The sequence below is a fragment of the Sciurus carolinensis genome, chromosome 7 (assembly GCF_902686445.1).
Source record: "Sciurus carolinensis chromosome 7, mSciCar1.2, whole genome shotgun sequence".
NCBI lineage: Eukaryota > Metazoa > Chordata > Mammalia > Rodentia > Sciuridae > Sciurus > Sciurus carolinensis.
In genome coordinates, this window is record NC_062219.1 from 137630056 (window position 1) to 137649778 (window position 19723).

The following is a 19723-nucleotide window of genomic DNA, read 5'->3' on the forward strand; positions in this document are numbered from 1 at the left end:
GTATGGGAATATGCCCTTGAAAATAAATCTGCATTTGCTGGTGAATGGATGGAACTGGAGAACATCGTGCTGAGTGAAATAAGCCAGACTCTGAAAGTCAAGGGTTGAATGTTTGAAATAAGCCAGACTCTGAAAGTCAAGGGTTGCATGTTTTCTCTTATACGCAGAAGCTAGAACAAAATAAGGGGAGAAAAATGGGGGGACCCCAGAAAATAGAAGGGAGATCAGTGAAGTAGAAGAAGGGAGTCGAGGAGGAGGGAGGAGGGACAGGGAAAGGAAGGAACTGTGCAATGAAGTTGACCAAATTATGCATTAAGTGCATATATGAACAATTATTCATTATGTGCATACATGAATATACCACAGCGAATTTCACCTTTAGGTCTACCTAGAAAGCACCAATTAAAAAACAATAAATAAACAAAAGGAAGATCAGTAGAGTAGAGGAGGGAGAACAGTGGTGAGGAGGGAGGAAGGAGGAAAAGAGGAAGTACTGGAGATTGAAATGGAGCAACTTAGAGTCCAAACATGTATGATTATGTCAGAATGAACCATACAATTATATATAATTATTGTGTTCTAATAGAAACTTTAAAAGGTAAACCTGATAGCTGCTACTAACCCTCCCTCCCCACAGACATACACAATAATAGGTATGAGAGGCACACACTGTGGACATTTATTCTTAGGGGATTCACTACAGACCCATGAAGTTTGTCCCAGGTTCTCCAGAAGCCCATGAACCCTTCCCATGAGGTAGGCTGGCTCTACAGAAGAGTCCTGTGCTGTGGAAAACAAAGGATACCCTTCAGTATTGGTGAGTGGCATTTAACTTCCAGTCACTTACGTGATAGGCCACATTTACTGCAGGTCAAATGTCCCTTAACCGAAATCCCCTACCTTGAAATGCCTTTATCTGAAAAAATTTTGAAGTTTTTCAGATTTTAGGATATTTGCATGGAATTTCTGGTTAAACATTCTTAATATGAAATACTCCAACATCCAAAACGTTTTGAGAATCATGTTGTTACTTAGAAAGTTTTGGCTTTTGTGGTTTTTGGATGAGGGATGCTCAACCTATAATTTGAAAGGCTGGCCCACAGGGTTGGGTCTTGCAGATAACCTTCAGATTTGAATATGCTCAAAAGATTAGGCCTCCACGAATAATTTCAGGTATCATGACTGATCATGTTCCTTCCAGGTGCTACCTCTGTGATTAGCTGCTGACACAGGTACGTCAATATTGCGTGGAGTCCCTGACCCTGGGGACAGAGGACACTGGGGAGAGATGGGAAGGTGAAAGGAAGGGCCTTTCCCTAGTTGTTTTGCAATTAACAAAGACCCGATGTCCCCTTTCTGATGTTTGTCTCTTGCATTCGTAATTTAGATTTCCTGACCCTGACTACTGACGTGATACCCAAATCAAATCAACCCAAATATAGAAATCTGCCCAATGTTCAAATCACCTTTCCTGCTTGGTAAATTTGAGTGGAGGTATTCCCTCCTATTTCCTTGGGGGATAAGGGAGCCTACACATAGTATTTCCATGCTATGTGTTGATTGGGTGTTGTGTCATGCTACGGTGTCCACGAAACACTGAGATCAATGACTATTTTGGCAGATGAGGTCTGTTTTCATTGAATTCTTCCATGAATCTGCACAACACCCTTTTTTTTCTTAATGTTATTAAAAACAATTCCATATCAGTATAGCTGCACTTCTGATGTTCTTGCTTTTATAAAACCTTAAGTAAAGAGACACTTTAGGCAGCCCAGGGAAGTTTAGATCAAGCAGGAACTTTCCTGTGTATCAACTTTACAGAAGCATATCTAGTACATGGACTTGAGAAAAAGAATAAAGCATAAGTCTTACTTGGTGACATCAATTGCTTTTCCAAACATTTTGATGGCCATGATTTATTTTGCAATATACCATTTAAAATATCTCTGTTCTTTAAAAATCAATCTGTTAATATGATGCTTTCCCAAGTTAAATGCCACTCACCAATACTGACATACTGAGCCTTTGTCCATTATACTATTTCATGATAATGAACAACTACACCCATTCTTCAGTAAACAGAAAAGCCACATGCACACACACACACACACACACACACACACACACCAGGGGAGGGGGATGGGGGATATTTATGTAAACTTTTTGGAAGGAATTACTTTTTAGGCGATCACAAGTTACCTTCCTCTGCTCTACAAAATGTATAACCATATTCAAAATTGAAACTGAAATGAAGAAAAAAAAAGTTTGAAAACAAGTGAGAATGAATTAAGTTGGCAATTTGATTCACACGATTTATGAGATTCACCTAACAGTTCTTATTTCAAGTGCTTTCAATCACGACTTCCATGTATTGTTGGAAATTGAATTCTTTCCCTCTTCCTTATCCTATGGTCACTGCTGATAATAAGCAAATGTTTGTTTGCAAACTCTGCTTACCAGCTCCAGCATCTGCCCTATTCCCAGCTAACACTTGGGCTGGTGTTTAGAGAACAACGCTAAAGGTTTTAGCACTGTCGGGTTATTATATAAGTCTATGCTAGACAATATGGTAGCCACTAGTCACATGGAGCTGCTTCAATTAATTAAAGTTAACTGAAATTTAAAAATTCATCTCCTCCATAGCACTTGCCATATTTCAAGGGCTCTAGACCTTCATGTGGCTAATGGATTTCATACTGGAGAGTATGGGTTTGGAATATTCCCATCATCATAGAAAGCTCTATCAACTTATTTTAATCCTCACATGAGGATTATTGAATCCTCTACCCATGAAGTAGATTCTGTGAGTCTCATTTTACAATGAAGAAACTGAGACACAGAACAGCTAAGTAACTGCTTCAAGTTCACTGAGCAAGTAGATGAGACTTGAATACAGACAGACTGGTACCAGATCCTCCTTTAACCACACCCCATAGTGACTTTTTTGTAACAACAGCAATAACTTACCTTTATTTAATGTTCACAACAGTTATTATTTTCATTATTTTACTTCCACGATTATTAACTTACATTTTTAAATCCCTACAGGTCTGGCTTGGAGGTAGGTAGACCTTATTATTAGTATCCCCATTCTATTGGTAGAAAAGTAAAACTTAGAAGATAAATAAAAATGCTTACAGAGCCAGTAAGTTGGCAGAACCAACCCGGATATAAATCTAGGTCTTTTTGATTCTAAAACATTCATCTTTAAACACTATCTACACTGTGATCTCTGACAGATGAGAGATAAAAATAGTAACTTTTTTTGTGGGAATAGCTTCTTTACTTTCTGAAATCCACTGAAGAATCATTTGCAGTGTTAGCTTTTTATGTTATCACTAAACCCTCCGTTGAGGACAATGATTATAAGTTGACCCTGAACTAAATTTGAAAACACATCTACCACCTACCTTTCTTTTTGACTTCGCGGGGAAAGAATTAGATTCCTACGCCAGAGTGAAATGCGACAAGGTGGCCTTGGGACCTGGATATATATTACCTGATGATAACAGGACTTTCTATTTAGGATAAAGGTAGAGACACCATTTTTAAAAGAATATCCAGTAGCCCAAAAATAGTGGAATTGCAAGACAGGGAGGTGGGACTGGTTTTACTCTAGATGTTTTTCTTTGTGTGTATGTCTTTTATTATTTGTTCTTTTTAGATACACATGATGGTAGAGTATATTTTGACATATTTATACAAACGTGGAGTATAGGAAACGCTTAGACCATATTATGATTTAGGTGTTGTGGCAAACAGCAATGGCTCATTTTCTGTCTCGAAGGCTCACTGCTACATAGCTGTGCTGGGGGCGGGATAGAAATCACACTGTGGAGTGGCAGAGCTCACCCCAGGCTGGAGGGTCCTCACCTGGGGTCCCCTGGGGTAAATAGGCTTTGTCTGCTCAGAGTTCTTGATGGCAGGACCTCACAGAGAGGTGTGTTTTGTTTTCCCCATAGGTGGCCTGGGGCAGTTGTGTCTGGGAGGGTAGGTGTGTGCACACATACATACACAGAATGATGTTCTTCTAGGGGAGTCTGAGGGGAGAGTTAGACTCAAGGTCTAAAGACTAGGTGCTGACACTGTGTGTCCTTGGGCAGGTCACTTGAAATCTCTGGTCTTCAGTTTTTTTTTAATGCAGTTACTAGAATGCTTCAATGTAATATTCAGATGACAGAATATTATTATATTTTGAAACATACTAGTATTTATTGAATCTGAGCTTTTAAGGGAGAACACATTTCCTGGTTAACCATGAGGCCCTTTTCCCTAGTAAGTCCTCTATGGGAGTGATGTGGATTCAGTTTCTCAGGCACCATAGAGAAGAGAACCATAGAGAAATGGAGAGATCCCCTTCCCTGCGGGCTCCCTGTCCCTGGCTTCCCTCTCGAAGGGTGGGGTGGGCTGAGTTCTGGAGATGGGGAGCGATTCACTGAGAGCACAGGAAAGCTGGAGGGAGAATGTGCTTGGTTGGAGACATGGAGGGTATTAGGGTTTGGATCCCCCAAAGGTCCACGTGTTAAGGGTCTGGCCATTAGCCTGTGTAGCGCCACTGGGAGGTGGGGAAACCTTTAAGAGGTGGGGCCACACTGGAGGAAGTGAGGTCATGGGGGGCATGTCCCTGACAGGATACTGGGCCTCCACCCCTTTCTTGTTCCTCTCTTTGCTTCCTGGCTGCTATGAGATGACCAGGCTCCTCTGCCACAAACTCCTGCCAGGTGGGTACCGAGCCACCACAGGTTCCAAACAATGGGGTCCAACAGCCATGAACTGAAACCTCTGAAACCATGGGTCAGAGTAACCCTTTCCTCCTGGAAGCTGATTTACCTCAGGTGTTGGTCACAGTGAGGTGACTAACAGAGGGGAAAATGATCAGGAACGATCGGAACACACAGTCCCTGTTTTCCTATTCTGCTTTGATGACTAGCTTGGAATGTTTGGGCTCCTACAGAGAAAAAATGAAACTGTAGCGAGGCCTGGCATCTCACCCAGTGGCCGTCAAGTACTCTGGGATGCTGACTTCGTCCCAGGGGTTCCTCCCATTTTAATTTGTCCTCGGATGAAGGCGATGAGTTGCGATGCTGGAGAGGCAGAACCCCGGCACTCATCCCAGCACGTATCCCACCTGCCTCCCTCGGAGGACATTGCAGCAGGGAATCTAAGGATTCCAAGGTTAACGTCAGTAAAGATTGTGGGCATCTGATGAAAGCTGGAGCTAAAGGTCAGGACCCTGGCTGAGGCAAACCACACCAGTGTCTGCAGTTAGAAGGGATCTGGACATGAGACTGCGCCCAGTGCACCTGTGCCAGCTAGAAAGGGAGTCCCCCTTCTTTCTTTTTTATTTCTTTCTTTCTTGGTACTGGAGATTTAACGCAGAGGCACTCTAACACTAAGCACTATCCCCTTTCCCTTTTAAAAAAAATTATTTTGAGAGAGCGTCTTGCTAAGTTGCTGTGGCTGGCCTTGAACTTGCAATCCTTCTGGCTCAGCCTCCCAAGTTGCTGGGATTGTAGGGGGATACCATGGCGCCCGATAGGGAGCCCTTTCTCAGGGTGAATGCAGCTCCCCAGGAGGCTGCAGGGCTTGGTCAATGGCGTGTGGGCCGGATTCTGTTTGTCCCCTCACTGTCTCCCTCCTACACCACATGGACACAGTCTGCCCAGGTGTCAGTGTTGGCCTGGAGGACAGCCTGCTCAGAAGAAGGTCCCTGGACTCTGTGGGGTGTTGAAAGAGACACTTCCTGTGTGACCTATTCTTATTGTCCCTGTTTTACATATGAAGTGGACATTAGCCCAAATCAGTCCAGATAGGATTATGAACCAGGAAGTCTGACTCCAGCTATGCTTTGCCACTGTGATTCTGTTTCTCTATATCAGGGGCTGCTGCTCACCCTCCTGCAATCTTGTTGCAGTTGATTTTCACAAGGACATATAAACCGTAAAGGCTGCCATCAGAACGGGAGAAAGGCATTAGATTGCTGTTCCCATATTACGGGCCACAGGCCCCAGACCAGCCCATCTGTAGTCTGGAGACCAGCTGGATTCCCTCTGTGGCCCTCATCCTCACCAAAAAAACAGCTGTTCATTATAAATTAAAATGCTGAAGAGCCTTTTCCTAACTTAAAGCAGCTTACAACAATCAGCACATGGGAAGGCAGAGAAAAATTCTATGTCTGCTTTTAATAAAATACACTTTCTCATCAAAATATTTTGATAGCATGAGGAAAGATCTGTGTGCTCATTAAAGTTTAATGACTGTCTCTCCCTGCCATTTTCCATATGAGGATCACACACCATGACTCACACATGGTGGGTGCTGGGAATAGTTAATTGGAAACAAATTTAACCCAAATCCAATCTTTATTGCCACGAGGACAAATAAAAGCCAAGATGGAATCCATTGGGATATAAGAACATGTGGCCATTGTTCTAATTGCTTTGGTTGATAATGACTTGGATGCAAGTAGGTGGGGCCTGATACCTTCCAGGAGCTTCTGAAAAGGGACTTGGGTAAGAGCAGCTGGTTTCCAGCTGCCAGGGGACTCCAATTTCAACTGAGTTTGAAGTTTCCAGAAAATTCTTTGTCCAAGACCTCGGAGAGAAAAAAGGGACAACTCTGGGGAGGGCAGGTTGTGACCATGCTCTGGAGTCTTCACTGAAACCTTTTGTCCACAGAGTCAATTGCAAAGTTCTCACCCACAGATGTGACACTCACCTGCAGGTGGCCCTAAGCTGCCTCTCTTGGGTCATCCTCACTTACACCTGACTTCCAACCTCCACCCCAACCGTGGCTGGATTTTTACTGCTTTCCACACCTGCCATCTGCCTCCTGCCTGCCCTTGCTCATGTTTCTTGTAGTTTCTGGAACATTCCCTCTATCCATCTGTACTGGTTAAATGTCATCCGTTCAAGTGATTTATGATCATTCAACTTTGTGTGATCTCTCTTCTCTCGAAACACACAAACCTCTTAGTCAAGGCAGTCCCCAACCCTGCATCTTGGTGGAGACCCAGCGTGAAAGCCAGGCAGCCCAGTGGTTACTTGCACATCCTTCTGAGTCAGAGGGACCTGGGTTTGCAGCTTCTCTCCTTCCCTCACCAGGTAAAACATCATGGGCAAGTCACTTGCAAACAGACGCAACTGCAATAATAGCAGCAACCAACGCATACCAGGTGTTTATTGTGACTCAAGCAGTAGACATTCACTGGCTCATTAAAAACTCACAAGAACCCCAGGAAGTCAGCATTGCCCTCACCTTTATGACACACCTGAGAAAACAGAATCTAAGAGAGGTGCAATGATCTGTCCAGAGTTACACAGGTATTATGTTGAGAAAACAGGTTTGAACTCTTATAATTGGCCCCAGAGCCCTATGCTGCAAGGTACTATCTTCTCTGGACATCTGCAAAAATGAAGATTCTAGTAACACCCACCTCATAGGGTGGCAAGGAGGATTCCAAAAGATAATATGAGAGAAGTGCTCAGAAATATGGTGCTTAATAAATCACAGCTGCTGTCACTGTTAGCACCGGGTGCTGGCCTTATCCCTCCTCTTGTCCATGAGCTGAGGATCAAAGGTTCACATCCTCCTAACTTACCATCCCTCCTGCCATTCCACCCTGTGCCTGGCACACTGATCCATGGTGACCTTGGGAGATTCAGTCAGTGGGGAGCCCATCTTAGGCTCAAAAAGAAAGAGGAAGGATTCTAGCATCTTCCTAGCATTTGGGCACACGTGTTCTAGATAATTCTGGACCTCTGAGCCATTGTGGGTTTTGCACTTTGGCTTGCATTTAGCTCTCTCTCCAGCTCCTGTTTTGTATCATCTCACTGAGGTCTCCTGTGCGACATTTCAACTCCATGTTTTCCTCCTCTTCTCTTCCCTCCCCTCCCTTGCCTTTCTCAGGTCTTCTTTCCCTCCCTCCACCTCTTGCAGGGTGAGGGCTGCCATCTGCAGGTCATGGCTCTGGATTTCCTGTCTCCAGTCAGCTAAGCTGTGTCCCAGGTCCCCCCGCCCCTACTCGGCAGCTCATAGCCAGAGTTTCCAGAGTGAGGACCTCTCACAGGTCGGAGATGCCTCTGTGGTTTCTAGGGGAGACATGCTTGCCCCGTTTGGATCTGGTTTATCCTTGGGGGGCAGGAGGTTAGTGGTCAAGGCTCATGTGCACCCATTTCCTGAACAAACATGACACTGGACAGAAGCTGGATTTCCAATCTCTCACACTCTAGTCTCAGTTGAACGTCCTTGTCTCTGAGTAAGTTTCCATCAGGCTCAGGATTCCTGAATCCTTGGTGGAAACCAAACTCAAGGGAAGCAACTCTTCCTAAAGCACACCCTCCCGGCCCAGGTCCGCTCACTGGTGGCGTCAGGTATTTCTGATTCTGCTCCTGGGGAATCAGACTGCTCTTTACGTAAACCCAGAAGAGAACAAATACTCCTTCAAATTAATAATGCCTGAAAGATCAAAGGTATCCGTTTCCTTCATACATCCAGTTTATTATCAGTGGTGCAATTAAATTCTATTTTGTCCTGCCATGTGAGCCTTCATAGCTTGGACAGGTTTCTCCTGAGACCTTCGCAGGGACAAGCCACTGCTTCGTAATGAGGTGAGTATGCAGGCCTTGCCCCTGGTGGGAAAGGATCCAGGCTGAGCTCACACACAGGCCCTGCTGCACATCCCCAAAAGAACTGCAAAAGATGTCTCCGCTGTGCAGCTGGGGTAGGCCTGGCACACGTCTCTAAGGAGAGTCAGCCATGAGGGGCAGCCTTCCCTGGCAGGGAGCGGGGACGGGCATCCCTGATCTGGCCCTCTGTGCCTCAGGCTGTTGAATTCCAGTTCTCCCAGCATGTAGCATCCTGCAGTGCAGCCCAGGACCCACCTCTCTGCTTTACCTGTGTTTCTGATTCTGCCCGCAACCTCTACATCCTCTTTTAAATCCAAACTCTTAAGGCCTTTTATGCAGATAGCGCCATGGTGAGTCTCTGGGTGGTAATTGGGGTGGAAGAACTAAAGGACATGAAGGGTTGATGCCCTGTTCCTCAACGGGCAGTACACGTACTCAGGTTTGGACAAATCTCATCCTAGGGTGGCTCATGTGCCATCCACACAGGGACAAACCAAGGAAAGTGGTGGAGGGAACCAGTTCCCAGTCCTGCCTCAACAAGCCAGACTGCCAGACTTGGAGACTCAGTTCTACCAGTTGCTGGCTGTGTGACCTTGGACAAGTCACACAGCCCGTCTCTTCTTCAGTTTCTGTCACATGTAAAGTGGAGATGATGTACTACTTCCTACCTCAAGGGGTTTTTGAGTCTTGAAAACCCAATGATACGTGTGAAGCTTTGATAATGGCCTTCAGAATCCAGTCCCTGAAAGGAAAAAAGAAGGCCCCAAAGAAAGCCACCACTTTGAATGCCACACAATAGTTATCAGCTTTGCAAACGATTCCCAAGAAACAAGGCTTACTCCCCACTTCTGCCCACTGCCCCCGACTTCGAAGGCCAGTAAGATATCATAGACATTGAACTTGGATTCATTACCACATTAGGGGAATGCAGCTTATCAGGATCTCTGCTCAGCACTTCCAACCACTTCAGGAAGAATGTTCTCCAGGGACTAGGGACAGTCCCTCAGCCTTGGATAATGGTGGCGATGTCCCTCCCCCAGCTCACTGCCAGATGCTCAGATTCCTGCTTCTAGGGTGCAAAGGTGTGTCAGGGAGGTGGCTGGTGACAGATGCTACCAGAAGCTGCAGCAGTGCCCCAAGAAGCAGGAGCAGCAGGCTCCCTTGTTTCCTTTCATTCCCATCCACCCTCAGCTCTCCCCTGCCAAGTCCCAGAGCCCCTTTCACAGAAGTGTTTGGTGGTATCTGGTGAGGCACCGCTAAAACTATCACCCAAGTGGATGAAACAGATCTCTAGTGACAAAAGACAGGAAAGTGGCCCTCTTGGTGTTGGGGAGGGGGTTATTGAGAGTGAAGAGCAGAAAGGAACTTTCTGGGATGTTTGAAAGCCTCCGCTGATTGCAAAAGTCACTGTCACGGAACTGTACATTTCAACTTGTGATCCTACTGTATAAAATTATACCTCTGTGAACAATCCCACTGTCCAGGATGCAGATGGAGGTGACGTAGGCAGCTCACATATCATATGGCATGCCTGACCCACTTTCGTCCAGAGACACGGAAAGTTCTGAGTCTCTGTAATCCATTACGCATCTTGATCTTCCTCCACAAGTGTGTTTATATCCACAGGTTATATTTATATCTGCAGTCACATCTATATATTTAAATCTGAAGAGACGAGGAGTGTTATATGTGCGTGACTATATATAGGGCAGATTAGTTCTTTCAAAGAACAGGAGGATCTTAACTCTTATTTTTTTTGGAGCAGGACACACACACACACACACACACACGCACGCACATCTAATCAACAACCTTGCCTTTTTCACTTCTGAGATGAGATGCTAAAACTGACCTTGATGATGACCTTGGGGATGGTCAGCACAATGGACTTCTGCTTGGCCAGGACATCGTTGGTCTCATTGATGCGTGCTGTGACGAAGAAGTGCAGGAATCCCTGTTCCAGTAACTGGTTCATGTACTCCCCTGCTCTGACCAGCACCTCCTCTTTCTTGACTGACAGGAGGAAAAACAAACAGGCTGTCATGAAGACCTGAGAGAGGATCTGCTTTACTTTTTCCCTAGGTCCCTCATCCTTCCCACATTAGCACATAAGTTACCAGGAACGTAGCCAAGGTCATGGTTAAATGGAACAAAGAGTCAATCAGGGACAAGCTCTCCTGCCTCTTGGGTGAAGAAAGAAAATGCATTGGAAAATTTCATATTCAGTGAAATCTAACTAGAGAAAATGTGTCAAGCTTTCCAAACATTGCTTTTTTGTTGTTGTACAATGGAAAGCCATTATAAAAATGTCTAAAATGGATGACCAAGGAGTTTAAACTGGCTGCTTTTATTTGGGTAGGGTCAATCCAAGATGGTAGGTGTGGAATAGTGAAGTTCAAAGTTGTGGTTCCATGAACCATCCCCTTGTAGAATAAGAAATATCTCACAAAGGTCATGGGTCACCCTTGGGCAAAACTGAGGACTACCTAAACATTGTCCTTATAGCACCTTATGTTTTCTATCCAGCTTTTTCTGTACCAATCTGATATCATGAGTTTTCTATTTAAGAGACAGAGGTTGATGAAACCAGTTCCCACCAAAGGCATTTCAACAATCTCTCAGTCCCTCCCCTACCTGTAATTTAGAGGACCAAATGCTTATTTCCTCCAGTCACTGTTGTTAGTTTTGAGAAATTGGGGCTGAGCCATGCAGGGTGACACCTGGAAGATGGGTGTGGTTCTGGGGACTCCCATCGTCTCACACGGTGAGTTCTGCCCTGTGGTTCTGGCCCTCTCTCATTTCCTACAGCCCAGGATTCTAGACAGCAAAGGGCAGTTCTGCAGGCTCAGAGCAGGTGGCATCTGCTGCCGCCTGGTCAGAGCCAGGTGTCTGTGCTCTGCATCAGTCACAGACCCAGCAGGTGAATGGGTGACTCATGCCTCTGTCCCCAACCACAGGGCACACACTCCATAAACAGTCACAGACCGAACATCTCCACCAACTTCCTAAGGTCTGGTCAAAATTGACTTCTTTCTGAAGAAGTCGTTGAAGGAAACAGCTCCCATGGTTGGTGGCGTAAGTGCTCATGGCAGCTCATTTTAGCCTGCCCAACTGAGCACAAGTCCCCTAAGGAGGATGAACACTGCCTGGGGCTGAGGAAGCCCAGGGCACAGGGGAGGGTTCCCAACTCACTACTGCCTCTGAGAGGAGGGCACATCCAACCATGCTCATCATCCGTAGGTGACACTCTCACACCCAGACTGGACCTGTGGCAGCCAGCTCTGGCCCTGAAGACCAAGAGTCCAGGAGAGGCCTCTGCCTTGGGCAGTGCTCACCCTGGAAGACTCTCTACAGATGTGTAGGTGCTATGACTGCCTCTAGTCCCTAATCAAAGAGTTTGCAGTCTTGGTTCCTTATCACAATCACCTGGGGTCTTCAGAACACTTGCCAGTCTGGATCCCAACCCAGACCAACGCAGTGAGAGCCTTGGAGATTGGTGGCTGGACGTCAGGAACTTTTTGGAAAGTTCTGCGGCTGACTCTGATGTGCAGCCAGGGTTGGGAAGCACTGCTCCAACAGCCAGGGGGACTCTGAAGAACCAGCCCTGCAGAAAGCCTTGGTTCCTGTGAAGGGTACAGCCTCCTCACTCAGCCTCTGCTGCTCCAGATGTGAAGTGCCCAGCAACAGGAGCACCACACCGAGAGCCAGTTTTCTGGCTCCATCACACCTGAGTCAGGATCTGCATTCGAATCAGATCCCAAGTGATGCCCATTTAAGTGTGATGCTCTGAGCCCAGGAGACTCAAACATGAGAGGGGGTGGAGATTTGGCAGGATTAGGACAGTTTGGATTTTAAAGAACATCGTGCCTCCAAAGAACTTCGTGGACTCCGGGAAAACCAAAAAGACTGGCCATCCTAGATTGGGGGTTGTCAATGGCAGGCCATTTTGCTCCCTCCAGGGGACATTTGGCAATGTCTGGAGACTGTTTGGGTTGTCACAACAAGGCTGGGTGACTTGCTTCTGGCATTTAGTGGGTAGAGGTCAAAGATGCTACTAAACATCCTACAAGACACAGGACAGCCCCACAAGGGAGGTATCCAGATGTCAGTGGAGACAGGGCTGAGAAATCCTGCCCTAGGCTCTGTAGATGATTGGAATATATTGTTCCATTGGAGACAAGAACTCGACCACCAGCTTGGTTGACTTGATTCCTGGTATAGTGCTGTTCTATGTAGAGCCCATTCTTTGAAGTCATGACCTTACCTTGACCTTGGCCCCCGAATGACCCATTCATATAGTCTTCGCTAGACCTGAGTCTGGACCCTGCTTCCTCATGCTCTCCTAAAAATCAACTGTCCGGATGCGTGGGGCTCCTGCCCTCCCTCCTTGGAGTACGACCTTAAATAAGTATACGGCCTGTTTTTCACATCCCAGGTCTGGACGGATGGAGTGGAAAAGTGTCAGGATATGGCGCTTTTGCCTCCAGCTGCCTCATTAAGAGTAATAAAAAATGAACTTCCCCTGGATATTTCTAGAGGGGCTGTGTTTGACCCCTAGGTTTCTTAGGCTAGTGGGGCATGCTCTTTGCGGCCCTTATGATCTCGGCTTTAGGTCTCCTCTCTTCTCAGGGGTAGAACATTCCCTGAATCACAGTCCTAAAGAAATTGGGCTGTGTTTCAGAGCCCAAGAGAACAGTGCTCCTGAAATAGTCCGTTATGTAAGTGCTGTGTTTTGCCACTGCACAAGAAATTGTTCTAGATAAAGTTTATTAAACGAGGCAAGAGAAGGAGGAATAGATTTTCACTCTATGAGCGGTGGAGCTGGGATGATGCCAACATCATTTACGGTGTCTGGGGAAAACCAAGGGAGACACAGACTGGAGCTGCCTCCTCTCTTTTCCAAAAAGCAAAGAAAACTAAATATAGCCAAGTGGAAATGATAGCACCTTTGAAGGTACTGGGAGGTTTAAGTTATTCAAATCTCCCGAGCTGATTCTAGCCCACACATGCCCTTTAATCATCAGGCTGGAAAGTATGTCTCCCTCCTACTTGGAAAGCTTTCTTTGCAGCAGAGGCACCTAGGAGTGCTCCATCGAGGTCTAGAACTACCCGCTTTTTGCCGCGTTCTGCAGTTGATTTTGGATTGCGATATGAAATGTATTGCATGTGATTCATGCCACCTCTCTGTGCAGTCAAGGAAGAGTTTCCAGTTCCCTTCTGGTTATTGAGGATCAGACCTGGGGTGGGATGAGTGGGTGGGGCTGCATTAATATTGACTCAGGCTTAGGTTTGGTGAGTTGCTCTCTAGATCTGTGACTCAAAGGGATCGTGTATTGTGCCACTGTAGTCCACCGACTCATGTAAGCTCATTCTTTAATTGGATTACGGAGAACCAGGAAGGACATTGACCAACAGAAACCTTGAGATGTAGGAAAGGGTAGGGGCTTGGTTCCCTGTCTAGAGATGTGTGCTGGACTCCAGGAAAAGGGGCGTGAGCAAGGGAACTGACCAACGGCAGCTATGGGCTCACTGTCATTGCCTGAATGGGACCTGGATTTTGTCGCCTGCTTTGCCTCTGGCTGCTGCTGGTGGTCTTGAACACATCAACTCATCTCATCTTCCCGTCTCAGTGTCCCACAATGTTGGAAGTTGACATTTACTGAGATCCTACCATGGTACTGCCTCGTTCAGTGTCCCCACAGCCTCCTCCTCTCCACCAGTCTCCAGTTCATCAGTCAGTCACGTGGGCTCTGCCCTAGGACACACCCAGATCTGACTAGTCCTCACCACTCCAGCTCCATTACCCCATCTCTCAGGTGAAAAATTGCAGTAGCGTCTTAACTGGTCTCTAGGCTTTGGCCCTGCTTCCCTTATAGACTCTTCTCAAAATCTGTTAGATTATCCTGTAAACCCTCCAATGGCTCCTCAGCTCACTGGAAATAACCAAAGTTTTTACAAGGGTCACCAGTTCTTTATATGTCCTGTACCCACCACTTTTTCCCTTGCCACTTTTACTCCTGATTTAGTCTATTTTCTGTTGCTCTAACAAAATACTTGAGATTGGGTACTTTATAAAGAAAAGAGGTTGATTTGGTTCATAATTCCAGTGACTGGAGGATCTAAATGGCATGGTGCTGGCATCCTAGTTATGTCATATGATGATGGATAAGCAGAAAGGGAACTGACCATGTGCAGAAGAGGCCAAGTTTGTGGGATGGACTCCTGTTCTAAACAGTTGTGAGGACTGGTCTCTTTCTTAGTCCTTTGTGCATTTTAGGGGGAGTACTGAGGTTTGAACCCAGAGATGCTTAACCACTAAGTTGCATCCCCCATCCCCCACCTTTAATTTTATTTTGAGACAGAGTGTCACTAAATTGCTTAGGACCTTGCTCATTGCTGAGGCTGGCCTCAAAATTGCAATCCTTTTGCCCAGCCTCTTATGTTGCTGGAATTATAAGCCTGTGATACTGCTCCCAGATCCTTCATGCAAACTATTCTTTTCTATGAGAATCCTATCCTCCCCCTTGGAATTAAAAAAAAAAAAAAAAAAAAAAAAAGTGTTAAATCTTCTAGTTTCCAAAGAAAATACCATGGTGATTCTTGACTGTTAGCCATGTTACTAAATCCAGGCATATTCACTTCTTTCAAGTTCTGGTAGGTTTCTTGGAATTAGGAGTTTTAGGAATACTTTCCCATTTTTCTTGGAATATCTTTCTGAGAGTTACTGTGGCTGGAATAGTCACAGAATCTAGAAAGTTTGAGAACAATTAAGACATGTGTGTCACCCCAGGGGTGCATATCAGTCTTGCTTGCCTCTACTTTATAAAACTTGTGTGGGTACCTTTTATTTCCTTTTCCAGTTTTTTCAATGCCACATGTCAGGTCAACAGAAATCCAGTGCCCTACATTGGCAGGTCCTTTCCAGTCTTCTCTGACTCAACATGCTGTCCCTGGAGACCAGTTCCTTCTGGGTGACTCACTTTGCCAGATGTGTGACCAATGATACTAGCATCCCAGCAAAAATGAGACCAGTCAAAATTGTAATCCCCCATGAAGGCTGAGGCATGTTAATCCCATTCTACTTAAAATATTCTGAATATTTATAGTGATAAAAATGCTGGGGAGACCGAATGTGCAAGGGAGATGGAAAGGATAAAGGATGGGAAAGAAGCCCCATGAGAGGCAGAGAGCCTGAAGCCCTTCACAGGTTCCTGGATGGCACATTCTGTCTCCAACTTCCTCTCCCATGATGGGCTCTCTCCCTAGGAGTCACACTGATCAATTTTGAGAAAACGGCCTCTACACAGAGTTTATATCTCTCTTCCTTCTCAACAGTAAAGCAAAACACACCATTTCTGCTGAGCAACCCCCAAAGACCTTTGCCAACTTGGAAGAGAGACTGGGGTCTGTTTTCTGAGATGGTCATTTAGACACATTTCCCAGTTTCCCGTGAAGTGCGATCCCCTGGGGATACAATCTTATTATAATGCAAATTCTGATTCAGGAGGTTTGGGTGGGTCCTGAGATTCTGCATGTCTAAGGAGCTCCTGGGCATGCTGAGGCTGCTGGTGCGTGGACCACACTTTGAGCAGCCAGAGTGAGGTTACATTTAATTCTCACGACTCACGGGGTTCTTGGCTTTGAATATTTCAGTGTTCACTTCTATGTGTGAAATATAAAGATGAAAACAGGACTTTCTAGAATAGGAGAGTTCTGTCTGTGTGATTCACGTTCCTAAGCTCTGGGGAGAACTTGAACTTGACAGACAGCTATGAGGTGTTGTCAGTCATCAGGACAAGAAGCCAGATAACAGGTTCTGAGATAAGCAAACCCTGCTTAGCTTACAGGATAAGGGCTCCAGCTTCAGGTCAAAGGTCTCCTTCTTGAATTCCATCTTGGAGACCCCAGTGTAGAAGGTAATGTTGCCTGAAAGGTAGGCAGAGATGCTGTAATGGTTGGAGCTGCTGTTCCGGAAGGTGATGGTGATCTTGAAGTCCTTTCCCAGGATGGCGTTTTCCACCTCAAAGTCCATGTCCACGTCGGATCTTGATTTGACCACACCTTCTGTGTTGAGCGCCTTCTTAGCTCCATACATGAGTGCCGTCTCTAGGGCCAGTCGCTCTTCTTCTTGACCTAAGAAAGACCCAGAGATAAGGACGGGAAAAAGAGATACAATTCACCCAAGGGAATGTTATCCTCCTAATCTCACTGCGCTGCTGTGGCTGGCTGCCTGTGAAGGTTCAAAACCTCCTCAGTTGTTATTCTTGTTATAAATGATGCAAAATGAGGTTCCTGGAGAGGCAGTGACCTGCCCGGGCTGCTAAGTGAGTAAGTGGCCATGCCATGATCGATCTGGAAAGAGGGTTACTAAAAGCGTTGCTCTTAGGGTTGTTTCTCCAGGGGCAGCAGGTGAAATTGGCAAACCCTAACTCTTCTCAAACTGTGGTGTCGATTTGCTCCCCTCCCAGAGTCCTAGCCATAGAGCTGGAAGCTGGAGTCCACTAAGCAAGGATTTTGGAGATAGTTGCCTCTTTCTGTCCTGCATCCTGCAGGATAAGCTTTCTCTAGCTCCCCCATACAGACCCCTCTTCCTCCTCTTTCCAATCCAGCCATCTCCAATTGTTCCTTTCTGTGCTGTCTCTGAAGGGCTCCTGCCCTACTCTTCCACTTTCCGAGGTGGTCACTGGCTGTTGGCTAAATGCAGAGATCTCTCCCAAATCATGGCCACCCCAGGACATATGGATCTGGTAAGATGCTAACTAGATTTCCCTCTCTGTGAGTTTTTGGGTTAGATTCCCGGAAGGACTCTGAGTTTTCTAGAGACTTCTGAAGGTTCACAGCCTTCCTGAGTCCATCAGAGGTTCTGAGATAAAAAGCCCTACAGAAACCCTTTTTCACCCACCTTCCTGGGAAGCAGCGCTCTGACTGCTTGAATCCCCAAGCACACCCATGTTTATAGGAGCACAATTCACAATAGCCAAACTGGAAGCAGCCTAGGTGTCCAACAGGTGAATGGATAAAGAGAATGTGGTAGACATGCACAATGGAGCTTTATTCAGCCATAGAGAAAAATGAAACTGTGTCATTTGCAGGAAAATGGATGGAACTTGAGATCGTGACATTAAGCAAAATAAACCAAACTCGGAAGGTTAAGTTAGAGAGGAAATAGGAAAAGAAAGAGGGGAGTAGAGATCACATGAAAACTAAAGGGAGATCACTAGAGTAGAGGAAAGGGACCAGGAGATGGAAGGAGGGGGCGGGGAGGAAAAAACTGGGGGATAATATTTGCCAAATTATATTGTTACATTGTGCACACGTACAGATGTGTAGCAAAAAATCCCAACGCTGCTCACAACCATGATGCACCAATTAAACAAAATGAACAAAACAAAACAAAGAAAATGCTACTGGAAGAAGAGCGTTCAATTTTCCTTAACACAAATCTCTCAGATGCTCCTGAACCTGAGCTGTTTTTAAAGGGCCATCCATTGACTTAGGGTGGTGCACCAAAGTTCTCATGCAGTTTGAGATGTGGGTGCTAGTTTGAGCAAGTGTCTTGAAGAGTTTCTGAGCTGGTTGGGTTGGAGATGGGAGGCGGGAGATGGAGACAGGGTTCTCTTTGGAAGAAGAAAAGATAGCTTCGTGCAGGTGAAGAAGCAGGAAATACAGACAGCAGTCAGCCCTGGAGGGTTGCTGTGCCTGAGATGCTCACAAGTTGGGTTCACTGTCCTGACAGAGTTTCGCGTAAAATGTTTGGTTTTGGAAATGAACTTGTAGAACTGCTTCGGGTATATCTTCATGCATCATGGGGGACAGTGTTGAAAAGATGAAGCCAAATTCCTTGACTTGCAAAAACCAGTCACCAGAGTGGCTAGTGGGGGGAAAATCACTTTAAAATAAGAATGCTGGTTTTTAGAATTAAGTTGAAGATATTGTCTTCTCTTTTGCCTAGTTAATAATTGAATGCAATGATGGTGAAGAGGCCAATTCATCATAACTCTCATTAAGTGCTAATTATGTGTCAGGTGTCGGGATGGATGCTTGTAGTGCATCTTGTCATCCAACAACTCCACCAGCGAGGCCCTGCGATGCCGCTTCCACATCTGGAAAATCGAGACAGCTACATCATAGGGCGGTAGGTGGATTAGAGGGAGTAGATGCGTAATGAATGGAAGCTGCTCTGGAAGGACAGAGTCAATGCCAGCAGGTGTTGCAGACAAATGTGAATGTGTGTGTGTGAGTGTGTGTGTGTGTGTGTGTGTGTGTGTGTGTGTTAACAATTTCCCTGATTGTCAAGACTACAAGAAGGTGCCAGAAACGGCTGGTCTAGGACAAGCATTGGCTACGGCACATGTTTACGGATCAGTAGGAGGAAGACAATGAAGGGAAGCAGGGAGGGGCCAGCGGCACTGAAAGCGCAGTGAGATATTGCGGCAGACGTCATCTGGCAAACGGGTTCGTGAGCCAGAGGGCAGTAACGATCGCCACTTTGGATGGGGGCCAAGTATGCATTTAGGCAAAAGGCAGGAGGCAGATTCCAAGCAGCAGCAACAAGAGGAGAGAGGTGCTGCCTTTGGGGAGAGGAGCTGAGTTGGCTGACGGCGGGGAAGGGGCCGAGAAAGGCTTGTGTGGAACCAGGAGCGAAGAGAGAGATGCCCTGGCTGGTGGACCCTGAGCTTCCTTCTGGGGAAGCACCTGCCCCCGAGTCACGGCACTGCCAGGCAGAGGCCAACTGGGCGACTCCAGGAAGGGACAGGCCCAGCAGGAGAGAGTTTCAGAGCCCGACAGAATAATTCCTGTTTCTCTGCAGTTATGCTCTGTGCTCTGGTGTCTTACAAAATTCAGGGCCACGGGCAATCTTGTAGTGATATGAGAGGTTATCTAAAGAGAAATTGTATTTTCTGAGATTCTTAGCCTCCAGGAGCAAGGTCAGAACATCTTCCTGTTAACCAGGATGTAATATCATCTTATTATGTTGATGAAGCCTCTTCCCATGTTCTGGTCTTAGCTCCAATGCCAGCTGCTTGAGCCCCTCCCTGGTCCCACCCTGGCCACCATTACACTGCATAATGTGTGCCCAAACCCCAGTCTTTTCA

At 46.1% G+C, this 19723-nt stretch overlaps 1 protein-coding gene across 2 annotated transcripts in view; it reads right to left on the reverse strand.

Moving 5' to 3' along the window:
- Nucleotides 1-19723, reverse strand: part of F13a1 (coagulation factor XIII A chain) — a 176579-nt gene that overhangs the window by 11092 nt on the left and 145764 nt on the right. For both annotated transcript variants that reach the window (XM_047559683.1, XM_047559684.1), the window contains exons 12-13: nucleotides 16473-16760; nucleotides 10480-10640 (exon numbers count right to left, since the gene is read on the reverse strand). In XM_047559683.1, the coding sequence (XP_047415639.1) occupies nucleotides 10480-10640; nucleotides 16473-16760 (449 nt within the window). The remainder of the gene's footprint in view (nucleotides 1-10479; nucleotides 10641-16472; nucleotides 16761-19723) is intronic.